A 23,584-nucleotide genomic window follows, 5' to 3' on the forward strand; every position below is an offset into this window, starting at 1 on the left:
TACAAACTGAACTCTTCAGACAAGCTTACAATCTGCCATTCATTTCAGTGTTACCCTCTACCAGAAGATACACATATTGTCCCCAGTCATTCCCTAGCCTGTGATGTCTGCAAGCTTTTAGCAGCCCTCTACTGCCCATCATATCTTGGTACATCCATTTCACTAATTTGCTTTGTTAACTTCTGCTGAGTTCCCTTTTTCTGTAGGAATCAATATCCTTCCACTGATCTTCAGTCAGTTATGTTATCTACGCCAGTCAGACCATATAATGTGCATGGTATCTCATCCTAATAAAAAAAATGTACTCACCCATCACACACCTCCTTGATAATCGATGCCAGAGGCCGTTTCTACAAGACAAAATAGGTGGAAATTAGGATAACGCACAGCTTCACTTAGGGGGGTTGCCACACATTGGGGCTGTGCTGTGTTTTGGGTGCAGTAAAAAAAACATAAAAAAGGCATTAGTGATTTTTTTGCTGCACCCAAAATGCAGCACAGCAGGGACGTGTGGCAGCACCCTTACATCTCAGTTGTGTTTTCAACCTAACTGGTTACTAAAGAGCAGTTGCTGCCATTCCAGACTCTGTAGAAATCAAAGAGCAGCGACTGCAGGAGAAATATGGCCGTCCACAGAGTCACCTACCAATAGAAGCTGATCGGCTGCTGGACCCACAGTGAAGACCTGGTCACTAGCAGGTCCTCATTTGAAGAAGGGTTTGTTCAGATGGCCTGGTCTAGATCTATCACTGCCTGATCACCAAGACATATATCTGCAATGCTGGGTAAGAACTCACTTCTGCTGGTGACATATTTGAACACCCTGGTGAAAGAAGGGATTAATGGGGTTGTCGGGGCACACTATCCCACCCATTCTGACACTGGGCATACAGAGACTTAACTGCGCACTGGGAGGAACTTCAGACAACTGCATGACACCCAGCCACTATCATGCATGTCCTACTGCACCTACCAGTGAGTTGTGTCTCTCCAGATCCAGGCAGGGGAATACACTTGGATAACCCCTTTTAACCTGTATTGGTGTGTACACATGGCTGTGTATGGCTACTTTCACATCTGCATTTTGGTTTCAGCTTTTGAGATCTGGACCAAAACGGTTCCGTTTGATTTATCACATCAGGATGCATCCATTCCGTTAGGTAGTGTTCAATTGAACAAACCAGATCCATCACTAAAAACAATGCAAGTCAATGGGTGACAGATCTGTTTTTTTTAGGATCTGAAAAAACGAGATTTTTGTATAACTTACCAGTAAAATCTCTTTCTCGCTCTTTCCTTGGGGGACACAGAAGACCTTGGGTATAGCTCATCTCCCTAGGAGGCGTGACACTAAGAAAAAACTGTTAAGCCCCTCCTCCACAGCTATACCCTCAGCCTGGAGAGAAAGGCTGCCAGTTGCGTGTCCAAGTAGTGAGAAAAGGCAAAGCCCAAGAAGTGGAACTAACAAGCCAACTACCCTACGGGTAAAACAAACTCGGAAACTCGTGTAGAGAAAAACAAAGAATGGGTGGGTGCTGTGTCCCCCAAGGAAAGAGCGAGAAAGAGATTTTACTGGTAAGTTATACAAAAATCTTGTTTTCTCGCCCAGTTTCCTTGGGGGACACAGAAGACCTTGGGACGTTCAATAGCAGTCCAAGAGGGGAGGGACTACAGCACCAAGGCGAAGCACCCAAAGGCATCAAGAAACCGCCGCCTGCAGACCAGGCAGCCCAAGACAGCATCCGCTGAAGTCAGAGTATGCACCCTGTAGAACTCGGTAAGGTGTGCAAGGAAGATCAGTGACCGCCTTGCACAAATGCATGGCCGAAGCCCAATGCCTCCGGCCCAGGGGACACCGACCGCTCTGGTGAAATGAACAGTGACACCAAAAGCAGAACCCTGCCCTTGGTGCGGTAACCACAGCAATAGCCACTCTGAGAAGCGGAGGAAAGCCACCCTGGAGGCCTCAACCCTTTGCACGGACCTCCTAGAAACACAAGAGACCAAACGTGGACAAGAGCCGGAGATCTCCAAGTAAAAATGCAAGGCCCAAACAACGTCCAAACGGTGAAGTGTCCGTTCCCGGGGGCGGGAAGGGGAGGACGAATGCCTCGCGGAACTGAAAAAGACAAACCCCACCTTCAGAAGGAAGGAAGAGACGGGATGGAGAACAGCCCTGTCCTAGGGAAAGACAGAAGGCTCGGAACAAGAAGGACCGTCACCCAGACACCGTCAGAGACCCGATGGCTACGGAAACACAACCGCACAGGACAGGAGTAGAGAGAACTACTGTAACGGCTCCAAAGGAAAGATAGGAGCGCCAAGAACCCAGTATGTAGATCCCAGGGCGGTACCGGAGGGCAGTACAAAAGGAACCCAAGAGCCGCTCCATGGAAGAAGGTCTTGACAGGCCCAGAGGGCCGTGGAACGCTGAAAGAGGAGGGACAGCGCCGACACTTGAAGCAACAGGGTCCCAGTCCCAGGTCCAGGCCGGACTGGAGAAAGACAGAACCATGGAGAAAGAAAGGCAGAGAGGGGAAAACGCCCAGCTTCCCACAGAACCCCAGGTAAAAACCCTAAGTCCTACAACAGATCCTGGACGAAACACGGCCAGGAGCGAACACTAACGAGCCCGCTAGAGTCGCCTGGGCAAGCGGGTGAAAACCCAACGAGATCAGGCGCAGACCAGGAACATGGGCAGAACGGAAGACGTTCTACAGTCCCGGTGTGGGAGATCCAAGGGCAATCCTGACCGAATGGTAGTCCTCCCAAGTTACCGAGAAGGTAAGTCCACAGCAGAACCATTGCCGAGAATGGAAAAAACGCAATCTGCACCCAGCTGGAGGACAGAACGCGGCAGACCCGGTAAATAGGCACACAGCTAGTACAGCCAGTGTGAACAAGGGAGACAGTACGAGGCCAAAAGGAACACCGGAACCATCCACATGAACAACCATGCTCTCCCCGAGGGGAGGGGAGGGCAGTGAAGGAACAGCCTCTGAAGCGTGGCCGGGACAGAAGCCACATCGGAGTGATCTGTAACGAGCGGGAGCCAAACAGAGCCGGCGAGAAAAGGCAGTCGAGACAGAGGCCGGCATAGCACCCTCCAACCGAAAGGAGGGGTGGGCAACAGGGAAGCCATAGGACAGCTCACGAGCAGAACCCCGCTACACCGACACGCCTGGTTCACCGCCTCGCAGAAGGCGAATACCCTGAAGAACCCAAGATGGAGGTCCTCCGGACCTGGGTACGCGAGCACCCAAGAGAAGTTGGGTGACCTTCCCGAGAAGAGCGGCCCGAACCTGGTAACAGATCAGACTGAAGCGCAGAGGGCGCCAACCGGAAGGACTCATACCACACCGCATCTGAAGAGGAGGAATTGGCAGTAGGCGAGGGAACCGTAGTCCCGCCAGAGAAAACGCAGAATTCGAGGGACGCTGCAGACAGCACTCTCGACCATGTGACCACTAACGCAGGGAAACAATGCCGCGGGAGGACGAATGGGTACGTGTCTAGGGACCACGAACACACCCCGGGCGGAAGGGCCAACGAAAGGAATGAGTACCACCCAGCTCGGTGCAGTAGCGAACAAGTAGAGCTCGTCTACTTATATATAAGGTATATACCTTTGAACACATTGGGCATTCATTTGCTGTTTGTTGAACACCACCTTAGGCTCACACAGGTGGACAGAATGAGCTCTTTAGAGAATAGTGCAAGGCTTGCTGCAAGCATCGTATCTCAAAAGAAAAAAGTCGCAGGAGAAAGGGAGGCATACGTACGAGTAGCCCCGTAAGCAGTGAGAAGGCCAACCCACCCATGGGAGGAGAAGGCATACCCGGCCCAAAAAACGGACAGAGCGCACCAGAAAGTCCGCTCACTGCAAAAAATAGTCACTCAGCGAAGGATCAGCCAGAGTCCAACCGTACCAACGGAAGCGCAAAGTGCAACCTGAAAGGCAGTCATGCACAAGACTAGCACGGCATGCAATGGAACGCAAGCAGTCCGCCCAGAAAAGGGGGGAAATGTACCTGGCCAACACTGCAGTCGGCAAGAGTGCAGAAGCCCGCCCCAAAAAGGGGGGGATACCAAGGCCAGTACCTACTTCGGAAAAGTAGGACATACCATATTCCGCCCAGAAGGGGGCCATGCCCATGGCCGCACATGTCCAGCAGAACGCAGGAAGGTACACTTATGGAAAGGGGGCATGCACAGGGTTATTCTATCAGTAAGTGATTGTGCAAAAAACCACCCAACACCGAATTTCGTGAGAGTGCACCACTTCCGCCAATGAAGGGGGACGTGTACCAGTCCAGCACAGCATAAACACGGACAGCCGTGGATCGCGTGAGCGTGCAAAATGCCGCCCATGGAATAAGGGGTGGCCATGCACAAGACCAGCACAGATTCCAATGGGAGTGCAAGCATTCCCCCAAGTTAGAGGGCATGCTCATGACCGGCAACGCACCCAGCGAGTGCAGTATTCCGCCCAGAAATGGGGGTCATGCACATGGCCAGCATCGCATCCAGTGAGAGTGCGAGCACCCCGCCATGGATGGGGCCATGCACATGGCCAGCAACGCACTGGCGAGAGAACAAACACAGTCAGTGAGAGTGTACGTATGTCGCCTGAGGAAAGGAGACATGTCCAAGGCCGGCAGCGAATCCAGTGAGAGTGCGGCACACCGCCCACGGAAGGGGGGGGGGTCATGCATATGGCCGGCAACGGATCCAGTGAGGTTCAGTGTTCCGCCTATGGAAGGGGAACGTGCACATGGCCGGCACCGTAGCCGCGGAGAGTGCAGTGTACCTCCTATGGGAGGGGTACACGCACATGGCCGGCACCGTATCCGGTGAGAGTGCAGTATTCCGCCTATGGAAGGGTTCATGCACATGGCCGGCAGCGAATACAGTGAGAGTCCAGTGATCCGCCTATGGAAGGGGAACGTGCACATGGCCGGCATCGTATCCGGGGAGAGTGCAGTATACCTCCTATGGAAGGGGTTCATGCACATGGCCAGCACCGTAACCGGTGAGAGTGCAGTATTCCGCCTATGAAGGGGTTCATGCACATGGCCGGCAGCGAATCCAGTGAGTGCAACGTCCCGCCTGTGGAAGGGGGTCGTGCACATGGCCAGCACCGCATCCGGTGAGAGTGCAGCAGTCCGCCTAGAAAAGGGGGGTCATGCACAAGGCCAGGCCGCAGCCAGAAAGAGTGCAGTATTCCGCCTAGGAAGGAGGGCCATGCACCTGCAGCCACCAGAACTGGGTGACGAATTCTGGCCAGAAAATTTTTTGCATGCACTTGGCCAGCACCGTATCCCGGGAGAGGGCAAGAAAACGCCTGGGAGGGGGAACATGCCCTGGCCAGCGCCACAGCCGGTGAGCGCGACATACCGCCTAAGAGAGGGGGGCATGCATACAGACAGCATACCGAATGATGAGGCTGCCGCGTCCTGAGCAGCCCACAAGCCCAGTTATTTAAAACAAAATTATAATTTTTTTTTTTTTTTTTTTTTATTAATATTACAGCCTCCCTGAGGCAGAAAGGGGGGCCACCATACAGGGGCACAGGCCGTACAGGCCCATCAGGAGCCGGCCAGTACCCAAAGGGTTAACAGGCATCTGGCCTGGGGGGCGGTGCTGCGAACTCTTGGGGGCGGGGGAACCTCCAGGCGGGAAGAATTCGCGCTTGGAGAGTTCCCGCCCCCCCCCCCACAGAGGCCTGAATTTGCGGCCTAGTAGGCCGTGAAGCCGGGGCCTAAATTTTAGCGACGCCCGGCTGACCGGGGCCGCAAGCATTTAAAGTACCGGCCGGGCCTAAGCCGGCCGCGGGTGCCCACATACCGGCCGCGGGAGCCCCCATACCGGTCGCGGGAGCCCACCCCGAGCGCCGGAATTGCGGCCAGCAGGCCGCGAAGCCTGAACAAACTATGCAGCGGAATGCACCGACGGCAGGCCGGGGCCTGTTGGAGCACAGCTCCAGCCAATGCCGGCCGCGGGAGCCCACCCCGCGGCCGGAAGAATAAGGGACCCGAGAGGAGCCTGAGGTGCGGCCCAGCAGGCCGCGATGCCTGGGCCAAAATTTGCGGCGTCCGGGCCTAGTTGGAGCATAGCTCGCACATGTAACGCTGGCCGCGGGAGCCCACCCCGCGGCCAGGAAGAGTCAGGGGCCCGGGAAGGAGCACCGGATGGTGCGGCCCAGTGGGCCGCGAAGCCTGGACTAAATTTTTGTGCAGCGCACCGGCAAGCGCCCCCTCGTTGCGCGGACCTCCATCCTGCAGCCAGCTTATGATCTATGGAGGGGAGGAGAGGGAATGGGTGAGTGCTGTAGCAGATTGCCGCCTTGCGACACCCCAGGGACCAGCCTAGGTCCAGCAGGGCCGCCCAATAGCCACTCTACTTGGATAGGCTACCAGTATGGGGGTCAGTCACGCAGGAGACTGGGGTGGGGGGAGGGGGTAGTAGGGCTGGAGAAGCCACTCTCTCACCATAGCCGTCTTCACCCTCGGTCCGTTCCAGCAGGGTCGCCCCTTCAGCTACTGGCACCGTAGTGGCAGGACGCTGGAAGAGGGGCTTGGCGTGTGGGCGACCCTTGCGCTGGCGGGATGCAGGGGAGCTGGGCTGCCCTGGTCCACCTTGCCTTCTGTGGGGGAGGCAGCGCACTGGCGCTGGCACTGGCGCAGCTCGACCCCGGGAGAAACAGAGAGGTCTAGTGCGTCTCTGTTGTCCCTGATTGTCTGGAACAAAAAGAAAAGAAAAAGAAAAAAGTAAATCAAAATTTAAACAAGGAGAAAAGAGCCCTGCAGAGCAGGGAGTGTCTTGCCTCCTTGGACACTAAGCAAAAACTGGCAGCCTTTCTCTCCAGGCTGAGGGTATAGCTGTGGAGGAGGGGCTTAACAGTTTTTTCTTAGTGTCACGCCTCCTAGGGAGATGAGCTATACCCAAGGTCTTCTGTGTCCCCCAAGGAAACTGGGCGAGAAAAACGGATCCGGCACCACTGACTTTCATTGGTTTTAGTGATGGATCGGATTTGTTCTGTTTCGATGACCGGACACAAAACTACAGCTTGCAGCAATGTCACAAAACGATCTGCTTCCGGAACGGAATGCATCATGAATGGAGCATACCCCATTCACAATACATTGGCCCTAAAATAAACAGTTTTGGCCCGGTTTTGAGAGCCTCTGTCGGATCTCAAAACTGGAATGCCAAAACACTGATGTGTAAGTAGCTTATAGAATGTCCATGTCAATAATTCATTCCACTTTGCTCACCTGGTCTATTTCAATCAGCTGGGCATTGGCTCCAGGCCACTCAATGGCTACCTTCACTATATCTGGCGGTGGAGGCATGTTGCCTGGTGGCTTTGCTAGCCAGCCTTCCGCTGGAGCTCTCACTCAGCTCTGAAAAAAGAAAAAGAACATAATTACAGCATTTTTTTTGACTATAAGACTCACAATTTTTTAGCAGAAAAAACTAATTTGCTTAAAGGGTTTTCTGACTCTTTGTAACTGATATAAAGTGGCTTAAATAGAACTGACTGTGCCCCCCATCCCTTTAATGCAGACCTCAGACCAGACCAAAAAAGAAATCTGAATTGGGCTTAGGCTAGTTTCACACTGGCGTTTTCGCTTTCCATTTGTGAGATCAGTTCAGGGCTCTCACAAGCGGTCCAAAACGGATCAGTTTTGGTGTCCGCTTGACAAAACTGAGCCGACCGGATCTGTCCTGGCACACACTGTAAGTCAATGGGGATGGATCTGTTTTCTCTGACACAAAAAAAACGGATCCGCCTTCATTGACTTTCGATGGAGTTCATGACGAATCCGTCTTGGCTATATTACAGATAAAACAAACGGATCCGTTCATGACGGATGCATGCAGTTGTATTATTGTAACAGATCCAGTTTTTGCAGATCCATGACGGATCCGCCCAAAACGAGAGTGTGAAAGTAGCCTAAGCTGTGAGGAGGCCGCAGAGCCCTGGTCTTTTCAAACAACTGATCAGTTTGGGTGTCGGGAGTCGGATCCACAGCAATCAGATACTGGTCTCCTATCCTGAGGTTAGGCTATCAGTATAGTACACCAGAAAACCCCTTTAATGGATGCCACAGGTTGGCATGCGTCACTCATAGGCAGCCATGTTAAAAAAAAATATACTGCGTGGTATACTGATTACTGGATGGCTCTGTACAGAACAGCGCCATATGCTACGCTATTCATCGGTATGCTTAATTTATTCGCCGACAGCTTTCTGGATGCACTCGTTAATTGAACGCTGCAGATGCCGTCTGAATAGAGTCTGACGACGTAACACAAGATGTAATGACTGGCTGCAGACGATTCATGTGCGGGAAAGAAATAAAGAATACAATATAATGGCCAGGAAAGGCTGCTCGGGAGGATCTTGCTGGCGCCTCTGCCAGGACAGCTGCCCCCTCCGATAGTATCAAGCGAGGCTACAGGATTCCCCCTGAAATAAACACGGCGCCGATGAGAGAGAACGTCGCCCACTCGCTGTTCCCACGTTGCGCACATAGAGGGGATTACATCTATTGAGAAGCTGACACGTAGTATGTCTGCTGTAAAGTCACGTATGTGCAGGGCACATATGGGCGATACTTAAGAGCTATGGGATCCAGACTTCTGTTTCTATGGTGATTCCCACGGAGCTCATGTATCCGTATAAAGCAAGCGTTCGGTGGTGACGCCATCTAACAACAAGCTCCTCCCAATCTTACCCCCAATATCCGTTCTCTACACCTGCGTATCCCATACATCAGCTCAGCACACTCAATGTATGATATAGCAGTAGACTGTAAAACTACACCTATATGGCTGCCCCGTCCGGGCATGCTACGGGATAACACGGCTTTGGACACTCAGCTTTCCTTGCTGACATACTCGGCAGTTTATGCAGATTTTTCCCCTCGATTTTCATGCTCACTTCACGCATTTCCGCACCAAACTCCGCATTGCAAAGGGTGAGATCTGCACTGCAAATCCGCACAAACAATTGACAAGCTGCAAATTCCAAAATTCGCAACGGGTGGAAAATGTCTGCACCGTGCAGATGAGATTCAGAAAATTTCAGCTACTTGCTGCAGGATTTCCGCAATGATATTCTGCGTGTAGTACACATCGTGGGGCCTGATACCTCTAGAGAGGAGACCATACGAGGGCTTGAGAAGGTGTCCCGGGTCGAGACATACATATTGAGTGGATGTTTGGGGGTTCAGCCGTGACCTCTATAGATTGCTGTGGCCTGTTCACTCAGGGTGTCGGTGGGGGGCTCCGAGACCTAACAACATCTGATGTGTCGCTGTAGACTTTTAATTCAAGCCGTTTCCTCCACAGGTAAAAACAAAATGTCTGAATGTCTTCAGATCCTTTCACTTTTTTCACTTTGTTATGTTGCCGCCTTGTGCTAAACTTAAAAAAAAAAAATCAAAGTTTCCCCATCGTTCTGCACTTTTCAGAAATCTTTGCTAATTTATTTAAAAGGAAAAACTAAAATCCTGCACTGACCTAAGTATTCAGACCCTTTACTCAGGATTAAGGGTACTTTCACACTAGCGTTGCCGGAACTGCCAGCCGGATTCGGAAATCCGTATGCAAACATATGTGCTTTTTTCCGGATCCGCTAGACTTAAATACCGGACCCGTCTTTCCGGAATAACGGATCTAGTATTTAAATTTCTCAAAGCTAAAAAGAACTGCGCATGTGCAGACCAGTAGTTTGGTGGGGAGGCCAGCTCTAGGAAGGTTCCTGTTGTTCTAAACTTCTTCCATTTAAGAATTACGGAGGCCACTGTGCACGTTAAGGGTACATGAACACGTCCAGGATTCACGTGCGGAGAATCCGCACTGAAATCCGCAGGTGCTCACAGGCAAATCAATATCAATTGATGCGGATTTGCATGCAGATTTTACTAAGTGAATGGAGAAAATCCGGTCACGAAAAATAAAATAAATTGACATGCTGTGGATTTTAAAATCCGCACAGCACGTCAAAATCCGCATAGTGCATTGAGAATTTCAAATTCTCATAGAATACTATGTACATGACCTATGGTGCGGATTTTTCGCACGCAATCCTGATGCATTTACCCTTCAGGATTTATATGTGGACATTCCGCACTGAAACCCGCAGGTGTTTACAAGGAAATCCGGGCAATCAATCCGGATCAATTTGTGCGGATTTTACTCTCCCCACTGAAGTGAATAGAGAAAACCCGGTCAGGAAAAAGAAAATATTGACATGCTGCGGATTTTAAAATCTGCACTGTAGGTCAAAATCCACGCGGGAAAAAAAATCATCATCGTGTGCATTGAGAATTTCAAATTCTCATAGAATACAATGCACGCAGTCCTGATCGTGTGCATTTACCCTTAGTGCAGTAGAAATGTTTTTGTCCGCTTCTCCAGATCTGTGCCTTCACACAATCCTGTCTCTGAGCTCTACAGGCAGTTCTTTCCTCCTCATGACTCGGTTTTTGCTCCGATATGCGTAGCTGTGAGACCTTATATAGACTAGGCTGTATCTTTCCAAGCCATGTCTAATCAACTGGATTTACCACAGGTGGTCTCCAATCAAGGTGTAGAAACATCTGAAAGATGATCAAGAAACGGGAGGCCTCCAGCGCTCAATGTCTAGTGGCACAGCAAAGGCTCTGAATACTCATGTCCTATTGGAATTTTAGTTTTTTATTCTCATTTCTAAAATCATGCTTCACTTTCTCATAGACATAGAATGTGTCGGCAGATAAGAACCATTTGGCCCATCTAGTCTGCCCAATATACTGAATACTATGAATAGCCCCGGCCCTATCTTATATGGAGGATGGCCTTATGCCTATCCCATGCATGCTTAAACTCCTCCACTGTATTTGCAGCTGCCACTTCTGCACCTGTGCCTCATGATGAGGTATTGAGGGCAGAATAAGAGAAAACTAGCAACTGAACTAAATGTGCATTCGGAAAGTCCTTTCTTTAAGTTTTTTCACTTATATATCCTGTTCTTTGTGGGACAACCAAGCAGTGAGCCCTAATGAATGCCCAGTAAACAGCACCCCTCCCCAGCATCAAATCAGGGCTTACACCTCATTTCCAGTTTGAAGTATACACCTGCCCATTGCCTCCATTTTGGCAAAACAGTAACACTAGAGGGGCTGACAGGGACTAGACAGGAAAACCCAAGCACGGGACCCATTGACTTGAATGGGGCCTCGGACTGTGATTTGCGGACAATGATAGGACATGCACTACTTTTTTGCGGAACGGAAATACGGAAATGGAATGCACACGGAGTTCCTTCCATTGTTTTTGCGGACCCATTGAAGTGAATGGTGAAACGCATACGGTCGAAAAAAAAAAAAAAAAAAGGAATGGAAGCGGAAAAAAAATACGTTTGTGTGGGTGAGTCCTAAGGATGTTCACATGGCAGATTTTAGGCAAGGACTTCGGAGCACGTTCCACATCGAAAACTGCATAATATAAGCATCCTATTCATTCTAATGGGAACCTGTGGCATTGTTGGCAGATTTGACAGCCACGTCATATATATAGAAAAAAATAATAATAATTTATGTCTATTTTTGCCGTCATTTCTGTGCGGAAACCATGGTAGGTGGCTAGACATGGATTGCAGAGATGCACATCAGCCTCAGGTTTGCGCCAAGCATTCTGCATTGGATATTATGGAAGGGAAAATCTGTTGTTCATCCACACAGAACATATGCTCCACAGGTTTTCTGCCATGGAACAGTGGGCAGACATCGTGCAGACTGTTAGGTCCCTTTCACAAGGGCGAGGTTTCCGCGCGGGTGCAATGCGTGACGTGAACGCATTGCACCCACACTGAATCCGGACCCATTCACTTCAGTGGGACTGTGCACATGAGCGGTGATTTTCACGCATCACTTGTGCGTTGGTGAAAATCGCAGGAAGCTCTATATTGTGCGTTTTTCACGCAACGCAGGCCCCATAGAAGTGAATGGGGCTGCTTGAAAGTCACAAGCATCTGCAAGCAAGTGCGGATGCGGTGCGATTTTCACGCACGGTTGCTAGGAGACCATCTGGATGGGGACCCGATCATTAATATTTTCCCTTATGGTTATAAGGGAAAATAATAGCATTCTAAATACAGAATGCATAGTACAATAGAGCTGGAGGGGTTAAAAAAAAATTATTATTAAACTCACCTCATCTACTTGTTCGCGCAGCCCGGCTCGTCTTCTGTCTTCTTCTTTGAGGACCTGGGAGAAAAGGACCTTTGGTGACGTCACTGCGCTCATTACCATGTGACGGACCATGTGATGAGTTCAGTGACGTCACCAAAGGTCCTTTTCTCCCAGGTCCTCAAAGAAGTAGAAAGAAGACGAGCCGGGCTGCGCGAACAAGTGGATGAGGTGAGTTTAATTATTATTTATTTTTTAACCCCTTCAGCCCTATTGTACTATGCATTCTGTATTAAGAATGCTATTATTTTCCCTTATAACCATGTTATAAGGGAAAATATTAAAATCTACAGAACACCTAACCCAAACCCGAACTTCAGTGAAGAAGTGCAGGTTTGGGTCTGGGTACCACTTTCAGTTTTTTATCACGCGCGTGCAAAATGCATTGCACTCGCGCGGAAAAAAACTGAACGCAACGGCATACAAAACTCACCCCACTCGCAGGCAAAAAAATAAAAATAAAAATCGCATGATTTTCCCGCGACAAAACCGCATCCTATCCGGCCCTCACACGCGATGCCCGTGTGAAAGAGGCCTTCCAGTGCCAACAAAATCGCATCTGCATACAGCGGAAAAACCCTGCAAGGGCACACGGTGCGGATGTGATCTTTGCAATGCCCTGGGTTATATCTGCAGCAAATCTGCCTGTGGAAATTCCTCCCTATGAGGCCTCATGCACACGATTTTTGGTCAGCATTTTTTGTGGATCGCACACGGACTATTTTCTATGGGTCCATGTGCTGTCTGCATCTGTGCCTGCCGGCTGCAAATTATAGAGCATTTCTACAGTAGGTCCTGCGAAAATTGCGGGATGCTCACGGACCACATCCATATTTTACATATTTGTGATTTGCAGACCGTAAAATGGGTATGGTCTTGAGGGTGAACGAACATAAGATCCGCACAAATTTCTGGTGGATCTATGTGCGTTTCTGCACCATACCTGCACCAAAATCTGAAATGTCTAACAGTGGTGTGTGGTGCGGATTTAATACGTTTTTTCCACAGATCTCACTCATTATTGGAAAAAGGTGAAATCTGCAGCAAAAACCGCAAACAGAAAAAACATGCTGCAGATTTAGAAATCCGCATGGAAAAAATCTGCAAAGTGTACATGAGACTTCTGCAGCCTCATACACTTTGCTGGTACTGTAATACGCTGCGTTTTTTCCGAACGGGAATCCGCACAGAAAAAATGCACATATTCCACAAAATGTAAAGGTGGCCTAAATGTCATAGACAGGGGGACACCTACTCTCCAGTCCAGCTACTCTCACCGCTCCACCGTAAGCCAGCATGATGCTTTTCTTCCTGCAATAGTGGCCGGCGGACGCTATCGGCCTCTAGAAAATATGGAGGTCTGCTTGTCCAGTATTAGGTTTCATGCACACAACCATATGTTTTCCACATCTGATGCCACATTTTTTGCGGATCGGATGAGGGCCCATTAATTTCAACGAGGCTGCAGAAAAATAAGTGCCGCCGACAGAACATGTCCTGTTCTTCTCCGTTTTGCCGCCAAGAATAGGCAGTTCTAGAACAGGGCCTGCAGAAAGTGCAGCGTGAATATGGCCGTTATCCATGTTTGGTGGACCCGCGGTTTGAGGGCCACAAAACGGATGCGGTGATGTCCAAGAGGCCTTACAGCGCAACTCCACCTGTTACTTTTTTGTGGTAAAAAAAACTGGCGGGCATGCCCTGCATCACAATTACCAACCGTTCTACACACTTTTGTAAGCATTATACGGCTTGCCGGACAAGGGAGGGTGACTTCTGGGGAAAAGGGTTGTGGCCTAACGGTGCCTCTGTGCGCCAAAATTTTGTGCACCTTTTTTGGAATACAGCTACGCCAACTTATAGGTGATGTCAATTTACACTAGGCCCTACAGAGATGTGAAAACGCCTGAAAAAGCACACTAGCGTTTTTGCTGGATCCGGCAGGGTTTAGCAAAAACACTTCCGTTACTGATAATACAACCATCTGCATCCGTTATGAACGGCTCCGGTTGTATCATCTTTAACATACCCAAGACGGATCTGTCATGAACTCCACTGAAAATCAATGGAGGACGGATACGTTTTCTATTGTGGCAGAGAAAACTGATCCATCCCCATTGACTTGCATTGGGGGTCATGCATCGCAGGACGGAAAGCAAACTACAACATGTTGTGGTTTGCTCTCCGGTATGGGAACGCAACGGAATGCATTTTGGAGCGCTCCGTTCTGTTCAGTTCAGTTTTGTGTCCATTGACAATGTATGGGGACAAAACGGAAGCGTTTTTTTTCTTCCGGTATTGAGCCCCTATGACGGATCTCAATACCGGAAAACTTAAACGCTAGTGTGAAAGTTTCCTAACATCTGTTTTTACCGTGAAAAATACACACACAAAAAATTATTAAGTGCAAAGCTGCAGAAACACTCCACTAAAACACTGTGCAGACCCCCCTAAAGCTGCATCCTGAATCCAGACAGTCCCACAAATGTCCAGGACAGTATCGCACTCAGATGTCCATCTTTTCGATCACTAGCCGCGGCTGACCTCGCTGACTAGGAGGCTGTGGCTTCCAGCCAAGTCCCAGCACAGACTCATCACAGTGCGGCAGACATTATGGTGGCAGGAATCATCTGCTCTCCACCAGTGTTTGTCACATCCGCCTCTCTGATGGGCACCAGTGCCTTCTGGCTGCTGGCACACGAGGAGTCTGCTTCACACTGACTGCCAGAATACGTTTCCCCTCGGGTGGCAAAGCAGCGGAGCTGCTACCAACCATCACTACGTGAATGAGTGACGAGCCTACCGCGATAGTCCAGCTTCTCTAGTGCATCTCTGTGTCTGGAGGCGAATAGCTGGGCGCTAAGGACAAGTGGCACAGAGCAAAATGTACACTGGCACCCCAACCGAGCACAACCAGGCCAGAAATACTTGGACGTTACATAACATTGCTCCTTTGTAGGAAGTGTATGTGGATCTCCTCTCAAAACTGTGCGGATTTTACTCCTGGTGCATTGAACAGAGGGAAATCCACAGTGAAAATCCACACAGCACGTGAATGCCTGGTACTGAAAGGGAACCTGTGTATAGAGCTGAGGACATGGGTTGCTAGATCGCCGCTAGCACATCCGCAATACCCAGTCCCCATAGCTCTGTGTGCTTTTATTCTGTAAAAAAAACTATTTGATACATATGCAAATTAACCTGAGATGAGTCCTGTCCCTAACTCCTCTCACATACAGGACTCTTCTCAGGTTAATTTGCATATGTATCAAATTGTTTTTTTTACACAATAAAAGCACACAGAGCTATGGGGACTGGGTATTGCGGATGTGCTAGCGGCCATCTAGCAACCAATGTCCTCAGCTCTATACACAAAATCCAGGTGACAGGTTCCCTTGAACTCCACTGCACAGGTTTGGGTCCTGGGCATCGGCTCAAAGCGATATCTCCAGCAGTCTAGGCTGGTAATATCGTGAAGGAACATGGGTGCTCTGGTCCTGTGACTACTAAACTGTGGAGAAAGAGAGGACCCTGGAGAGCTCTCCTGATACCCCCTCCCACATCCACACCATGTGAGCTCCTGCCAGTTTGGGCACGGTGGAAATGGGGAGAATATCGCTACGTTAGGAGAAGGGGTGCTTAGGACAATGCTGTTATAGTGGGAGAGGGTTGGAAGTGAGGTAATGCTGCTATCAGGGAAGAAGGAGTGTGAAGGGGACAATGCTGCTGCCAGTGCAGGAAAGTTAGGAAGGGGGGCAATGCAGCTGTCAATGGGGGAATGTTTGAAAGGCAGGACAATCCTGCACCAATGCGCGAAAGGGGGAGAATACTGTTTAGCAGTGTGTGTGGGGGTGCAGGAATGGGAAGAATGCTGCTGCTAGTGGGGGTCGGGCAGGAATGGGGAGAATTCTGCTGCTAGTGAGGGAGGGGAAGAAAGGGAGAGAATGCTGCTGCCAATGGGGGATGAGCGGGAAGTTGGAAAATGCTGCTACCAGTGGGGGAGGAGCAGAAAAGGAAAGGATGCTGTTCCCCAGTGAAGGAGATGCAAGAAGGGGGGGGGGGGCAGGAAGTGGGAGAATACTGCTGGTGCTGCACTGGTGTCATTTGTTTGGCGCTGCTGGGGAGGTATTTTGTGCTGCTACAGAGGTAATAGGGGCGCTGTGACGCTACAGAGGTAATAGGGGCGCTGTGACGCTACAGAGGTAATAGGGGCGCTGTGACGCTACAGAGGTAATAGGGGCGCTGTGCAGCTACAGAGGTAATAGGGGCGCTGTGACGCTACAGAGGTAATAGGGGCGCTGTGACGCTACAGAGGTAATAGGGGCGCTGTGACGCTACAGAGGTAATAGGGGCGCTGTGACGCTACAGAGGTAATAGGGGCGCTGTGACGCTACAGAGGTAATAGGGGCGCTGTGACGCTACAGAGGTAATAGGGGCGCTGTGACGCTACAGAGGTAATAGGGGCGCTGTGACGCTACAGAGGTAAAATGGGCGCTGTGACGCTACAGAGGTAAAACGGGCGCTGTGACGCTACAGAGGTAAAACGGGCGCTGTGCTGCTACAGAGGTAACACGGGCACTGTGCTGCTACAGAGGTAACACGGGCACTGTGCTGCAGAACAGATTGCCTGGTGCGACCTATTAGATACGTTTGGAGAAGCCTGCTCTGAAGACAGATACCATTCTATATATCGGCTCTCTATCTCCACCCCGTGCACTGTGGGAAATCAACTTCTCTCCTCGTCATGTCAGTAGGAAGTGAAAGCAATGAGGACCAGGAGCCGGGACAAGGGGGGCCACAGCAGAGGGCCCGGGGAGGCTCTGCAGCCAGGCCTGAGGTCAGAGATGTGAGCTACAGATGGGAGGAAGCCGGTATTAGTCAGTGTGAAACCTCAGCGTCCACTCACGCTTCTCCTTACAAGTCCTGCAGTGGGCGAACTAAACTGGCAGTGTGTGGCGGTGCTGCACATCAGATGGCACGCTGCGGGTTACAGATAACAGTGAAGTGCCCACAAGCTGCCATGATACCATCTCTATCACCGTGCCTCGTCTGATTGCTCACATGTACCAGCCCGGGGGCACAGAGGAACAATCTGCTCCGCGCAGGGTCCCGGGTTCTCCTTTATGGCATCTGTAAATTTAACCATTTATGTGCTCATCGTCTGTATACAAATTGCTTGAGTCAGTCAGAGACCATTCATTCCCATACAGGCTACGATTTCAGAGGGACCGGCCGACTATCTAAAGAGTCACTCCGGATCTACCCCAATGGCAGATGTCGGGGCCTCAGAGCGGCAGCGCGATGCGCCTACACAGAAACAAAATCGAATGGAGGCCAAGGCACAATCAGCTAAGTGAAGAGATAACATGGCCGCAGAGACCACATATGACGGCTGCAGCATGCTACTGTAGTCACCGACCTACCAAGCAGTCTACTATCCTCCTTCATGTCTCTGGCCGCCTGCAGCTCCAGTCTGGACATGCTGTCGTCATCGGTTGGTTAGCCGCTGCTCTACGACTTGTCAGACGACAGATTTACGACCTCACACACTTTAAACAAGCCTTTGCACTGATTAAAGAGGTTGCATGAGAAACAGCGCCACTCTTGTACACTGGTTGTGTCTGGTACTGCAGCTCAGCTACACCAGGCTCAGTCCATGGACAGTCGCAGGGCAGGGATCAGGAACCTCCGGCACTCCAGCTGTTCTCAAACTACAACTCCCAGAATCCTCCTTTCACTTCTGTGGGAGTTACAAGAACAACCAGGTAGATGTGCATGCTGGGAGTTGTAGTCTGAAAGCAGCCGATGTCAAATCCTGACCATTGCCTATCTTGGACAAAACTGGATTTTTGGTTATTGGCCAGAATCCCCCTGTAGGCATTATACCACCCGCAGACCCCCAATGTCCGCAGTAACACCTCTTTTATGCTCTTTCCTTTGATAAATGACGCGTCAGGTTCGGGGAAACCCTTTAACGTGATGCTGAACTAATAAGGGGCTACCCATAATTTGGACGCCCCCTGCAGGGACCATTGGTGACCACCTAAATCTACTGAGTGCATTGGAATTAGCACCGTGCGCTACACTATTCCATCCTCCTTGTTGGTCGGCCAGATGGGGGCGTCCCTATTGGCCGCCGGGGGCCACGCACCCCTTCTTCACATGACGATAGTCCCAAAGGCTTCAGGTATATTCCCTGGCCTAAAATACAACCAATGTCATGTATACCCAAGTCATTTACCCCTCCATCCCCCATCCACTGCAGTGACATCACCAGATCAATCTATTGACCGATACCAGTATAGATCCAGCACCACCAGTGACAATGACACTTGCACGCAACCTCCGCCCCTCGTCACGATGCAAGGGTCCAGTAATCCTTATGTACATCGCAAAGGTAACACCCGAGAAAATCAAACTGATCACATTAATGGGGCGAGAACCAGAAAAATCCAACGTAGTTTACTGAAAAATCCCGGTTCTCCTCTGCTCCGCGGTGACGTCATCAGCTCCGCATCAGCAACTACGACATTAGGGGTTAAGGGGGTTGTCTGTTTTTGGAAACCCAATTTCAAACACCCTCTAAGGGTTTATTCACACGTCAGAATTTTGGAAAATATGACAGAAACATATGACCCAAGCCTTAGGAAACACAACGCAGAGCCCCTCATTTAGGCCTCTTTCGCACATCCGTGTTAACATCCATGACGGTCAAGGTTCCGTGAAAAATCTGCAGGTTCATTTTTTTGCTATCCATATTCCACGTATTTCCAGGGCATCCCCTACCTACACCCATTAAAGTCAATGGGGAGGCGAGCGCTCTGTGGAGACCGCGGACAACACACCGCCGCCATTCACGGACGCATGAACGAGGCGATCCATAAGAGAGACTTTCTGCTGAGTTATAGGGGGATTCCGATTGTAGTGAGTACAGTGGTCGGCTGTTTCCGAAAATCCCATAGAGTTGGACTGAGCAGCAGTGTGCGTACCCGACCTACCGCTCTGTTCATTTCAGGGTGACCCCATTGTCATGGTCCCAAGGGTGGGACCCCCCACTGAGCTAATAGTTATCCCCTTTCCTGTCCTACAGCCAGAATACCCCTTTAATCCACTTCTTACCAGTGGATAGTCCAGAACAGATTTCGGAAGGCTCCCGGCTCCCCTGATGGCAGATGTGGAGGAAATAAGGACAGGACAGCTGGACTTCAACATGCTCGAGGAGATAAGTCACCATGGCGGGGGTCTGACCCCATTCACAACACATGTACACTCGGCTGAGCCAAGCATGCATGTGTATGGGGGTCCGGAGAGACAGCTGTCCGGCCAACCTTACCGATTCCGCTCCTTCTACGTATGCGCTGACACAATCCCCATAGCGACGACAGGTCAGGTGACCAGTTTATGGCACGCCTCACCGTATCAGGCGTGTGGGGTAATGAGGTGGAATCGGTGTGGTGTGGGCGCGCCAAAAAGTTTGTGCCTGGATCGGTAGATTTTTATTTATTTTTATTCCTGAAAATCCTATCTTTAAGTCCTTTCTAGAATGTGTCCTTAAAGGGGCTCTCCGGGCACACTGTCCTGACCGGACACGACTGGGAACTGGATTGCCAAGGCAACAGTCCAAGTATCGCACATGCGCCCATCCGATCACGCAGATGGGGCGGCGAAGTGTGCCCGGAGAACCCCTTTAAATCCACGCTCTTTTTTTGTAAATGTACCAAGTGACATCCGGCATGGAACATCTGCCACCATGCCTCGGGCCCCCGGTATGTCGGGCCCTTATGTCGTTTTGGTCCTGACGTCAGATTCTCAGGACCCCCACCCCGTCCTGCCCTGATGGATCCATGGACTCTGGATGAGGTTTTGACCTTTCACGGGGGTCACAGACACAGATGGGGTCCCACGGGTGACATGTAGTGGTAAGTGGGGCGAGGAGTCAAATGTAAGAGACAATGCCCCCATCCTGAGGCACAGTGAGCCCCGGTGGGTGCTGAGGTAAGTGGCCATCATCACCCTGGACTTTACCACACTGTCTATGTACGGAGGCGGCAATGAATGCGTTAATGGGTTAACCCTTCAGTGCCGTCTCCTGCGGACTCCGGGGATACGGGCACTGCGGACAGCGCTAAGTATAGAGGCAGACGCCGCACATAGAGCCGCATTCACACCACACGTCTCGGCCATGTTACATGCCTCCGGCGCACACCTGGCTCGCCGGCCTGTGCCCCCACCACCTCACCCTCCGGGCCACTCCAGCCCGAGTGTCCCACTAAACCCCAGCAAGTGACCCGGATTTAACCCGTTCCTGCATCCCCAGGCCCTCTCTCACCTCTTCCCGGCTCCGCCGCTCCCTTCAGTCTTGTTGCCGTGGTAACGCCCCGGGGGCGGGCTTTCCCAAGTCGTTTGCTCATTGATGCGAGGAAACTGTCAATCAAAACGTGGAGCGGGGAATATAATGGCAGGTGGGGGCGTGGCTAATCCTGTTCTCTGATGCCCATTGGCTGCCTCCGCTGTCACACACCACCGAGTTGTCCTGGGATCTGACTTTTATTAAAGTGGCAGAGCAGAGAGGTTGAGGTGTCCCATAATGCACAGCGGCAGCGACCCCGGCCGGACTGGTCGCAGCAGGGTGACTGCGTGTCATACAGGGGGGTGGGAGGGAGTGTGTCCTGGTGGGCACTGCTATGGGGGTCCATAGCTTTATATAGGACCAGTGTTTACAAATGCACTACATTTCCCACCATAGCTTTGGACTGGATTCAGATTTGCAGGAATTTCTTCATTTGGCTGAAGCCCTATTCAGAGAAATGAGATATCAGACAAGCCCACTGCCTGTGAATGTACCGACACCTACACATGCATGCTCGGCCTCGGCGGAGCATGCATGTGTGGTGAATGGGGAGTGACTTATCTCCCAACACAACACTAGGCTCGCTTGCCTTGAATCCAACATGTCCAACCGTTATCATCTAGAAGACCCATACACGCTCCAGTTCGGTGGTCGCCATACGTTAATGTAAATGGCCATCTAGAGGAGTGCACCTGTCACCCCCTTCGCCGCAGTCACACACAATAAGCGCATGAACAGTAACCTTCTGACAGAATCTGGGACATAAGCCAGACTGATTGACATTTATCAGTACAGATAAGCAGATAACTGCAGCAAAGTGATCTGTACAGACCAAGAAGTGGCGCCTGTTATTGGCTTAGTTGCCAGTGCGAAAACTGCAGGATTTTATGTTTTTTCTTTAAATATGGATATTATTAAAATGAACACCATGAAAATGTTAAGGCCTCTTTCACAGGAAAGATACAGATTGTGTCCGGATGCGTTCAGTGAAACTCGCACCATTTTGCAAGTTCAGTCAGTTTTGTCTGCGATTGCGTTCAGTTTTGTTGGACGATATCAAAAATATTCAGACGATAACGATATTAAAAAATTTATCGCGATAACGATATATATCGCAATAAATACCCGTTTAAAAGAAAAAAAACACAAGGAGACGTTATACTGTATGGGGGGGCCACAAGGAGACGTTATACTGTATGGGGGGCCACAAGGAGACGTTATACTGTATGGGGGGCCACAAGGAGGCGTTATACCGTATGGGGGGCCACAAGGTGGCGTTATACCGTATGGGGGGCCACAAGGAGGCGTTATACCGTATGGGGGCCACAAGGAGGCGTTGTACCGTATGGGGGGCCACAAGGAGGCGTTGTACCGTATGGGGGGCCACAAGGAGACGTTATACCGTATGGGGGGCCACAAGGAGGCGTTATACTGTATGGGGGGCCACAAGGAGACGTTATACTGTATGGGGGGCCACAAGGAGACGTTATACTGTATGGGGGGCCACAAGGAGGTGTTATACTGTATGGGGGGCCACAAGGAGACGTTATACTGTATGGGGAGCCACAAGGAGGCGTTACACTGTATGGGGGGCCACAAGGAGGCGTTGCACTGTATGGGGGGGGCCACAAGGAGGCGTTACACTGTATGGGGGGGCCACAAGGAGGCGTTACACTGTATGGGGGGCCACAAGGAGGCGTTACACTGTATGGGGGGCCACAAGGAGGCGTTACACTGTATGGGAGGCCACAAGGAGGCGTTACACTGTATGGGGGGCCACAAGGAGGCATTACACTGTATGGGGGGCCACAAGGAGGCGTTACACTGTATGGGGGGCCACAAGGAGGCGTTACACTGTATGGGGGGCCACAAGGAGGCGTTGCACTGTATGGGGGGCCACAAGGAGGCGTTGCACTGTATGGGGGGCCACAAGGAGGCGTTGCACTGTATGGGGGGCCCACAAGGAGGCGTTGCACTGTATGGGGGGGCCACAAGGAGCGTTATAATAAGGTCTTATGGGAGCGAGGAGGAGGGAGAGCCGGGGCGGCCGCTGCGGGAAGTAGTAAGTTTATAACTTTGTCATCAGACAGCAGGAAAAGTCTCTCCAGAGACAGTACTCACACGGCGCCCGGCACTGGTGGGTGACGACGGTGATGGAGACTTGGTGGGTGGAGACTTGACTAAGGTAGGCGGAGCAAGAAGGAGGCAGGCCACTGGCCAGGAGCGAGAGGAAGAGCAAGGTGCAGGGGCGGGCGGTAAGTGCTCAGTCAGTTCCTGAAGGCGAGTTGTTAGAAGCGGGCGGACGCACGTTTAGAAGAGGTCAGCGCACAATGTGCGCTGACCTCTTTGATGACGTCACAAAATACCGCGGTATTTAGGAAACGGCGATATCGCCATATCGCCGTTTTTTTTATACCGCGGTATATCGTGATACTGGTATATCGCCCAACCCTACGCGGGTGCAATGCGTTTTGATGCGTTTTTCACGTGCGTGAAAGAAAACTGAAGGTTTACAAACAACATCTCCTAGCAACCGTCAGTGAAAAACGCATCGCACCCGGACTGCGTTTTTCACTGAAGCCCTATTCTCTTCTATGGGGCCAGGGCTGGGTGAAAAACGCAGAATATAGAACATGCTGGGATTCTCACGCAACGCAGAACTGATGCGTGAAAAACAACGCTCATGTGCACAGACCCATTGAAATGAATGGGTCAGGATTCAGTGCGGGTGTTATGCGTTCACGTCACGCATTGCACCTGCACGGAAAACTCGCTTGTGTGAAAGGGACCTTAAATGGGTTTTCCAAGAGTTTGATACAGTATCTGATTGGAACAGGTCCCACACCTGGGACCCCCAGTGATCAGCTGTTTGCCTGCTCTCAGCTCACCAAGCACAGCGCCGTACATTGTATAGTGGCCATACTTGGTATCACAGCTCAGCCCCATTCACTTTAAAGGGAACCTGTCACCTCCAAAACACATTTTAAACCGACAT

At 50.8% G+C, this 23,584-nt stretch overlaps 1 protein-coding gene across 2 annotated transcripts in view; it reads right to left on the bottom strand.

The window, feature by feature from the left end:
• Positions 1-20,648, bottom strand: part of ELMO2 (engulfment and cell motility 2) — a 65,190-nt gene extending 44,542 nt beyond the window's left edge. For both annotated transcript variants that reach the window (XM_044297538.1, XM_044297537.1), the window contains exons 1-3: positions 20,569-20,648; positions 7,278-7,406; positions 310-350 (exon numbers count right to left, since the gene is read on the bottom strand). In XM_044297538.1, the coding sequence (XP_044153473.1) occupies positions 310-350; positions 7,278-7,355 (119 nt within the window). In that variant the 5' untranslated portion in view covers positions 7,356-7,406; positions 20,569-20,648. The remainder of the gene's footprint in view (positions 1-309; positions 351-7,277; positions 7,407-20,568) is intronic.
• Between the last annotated feature and the right edge of the window lie 2,936 nt (positions 20,649-23,584).

Source organism: Bufo gargarizans, chromosome 6 (genome assembly GCF_014858855.1).
Source record: "Bufo gargarizans isolate SCDJY-AF-19 chromosome 6, ASM1485885v1, whole genome shotgun sequence".
Lineage (NCBI taxonomy): Eukaryota > Metazoa > Chordata > Amphibia > Anura > Bufonidae > Bufo > Bufo gargarizans.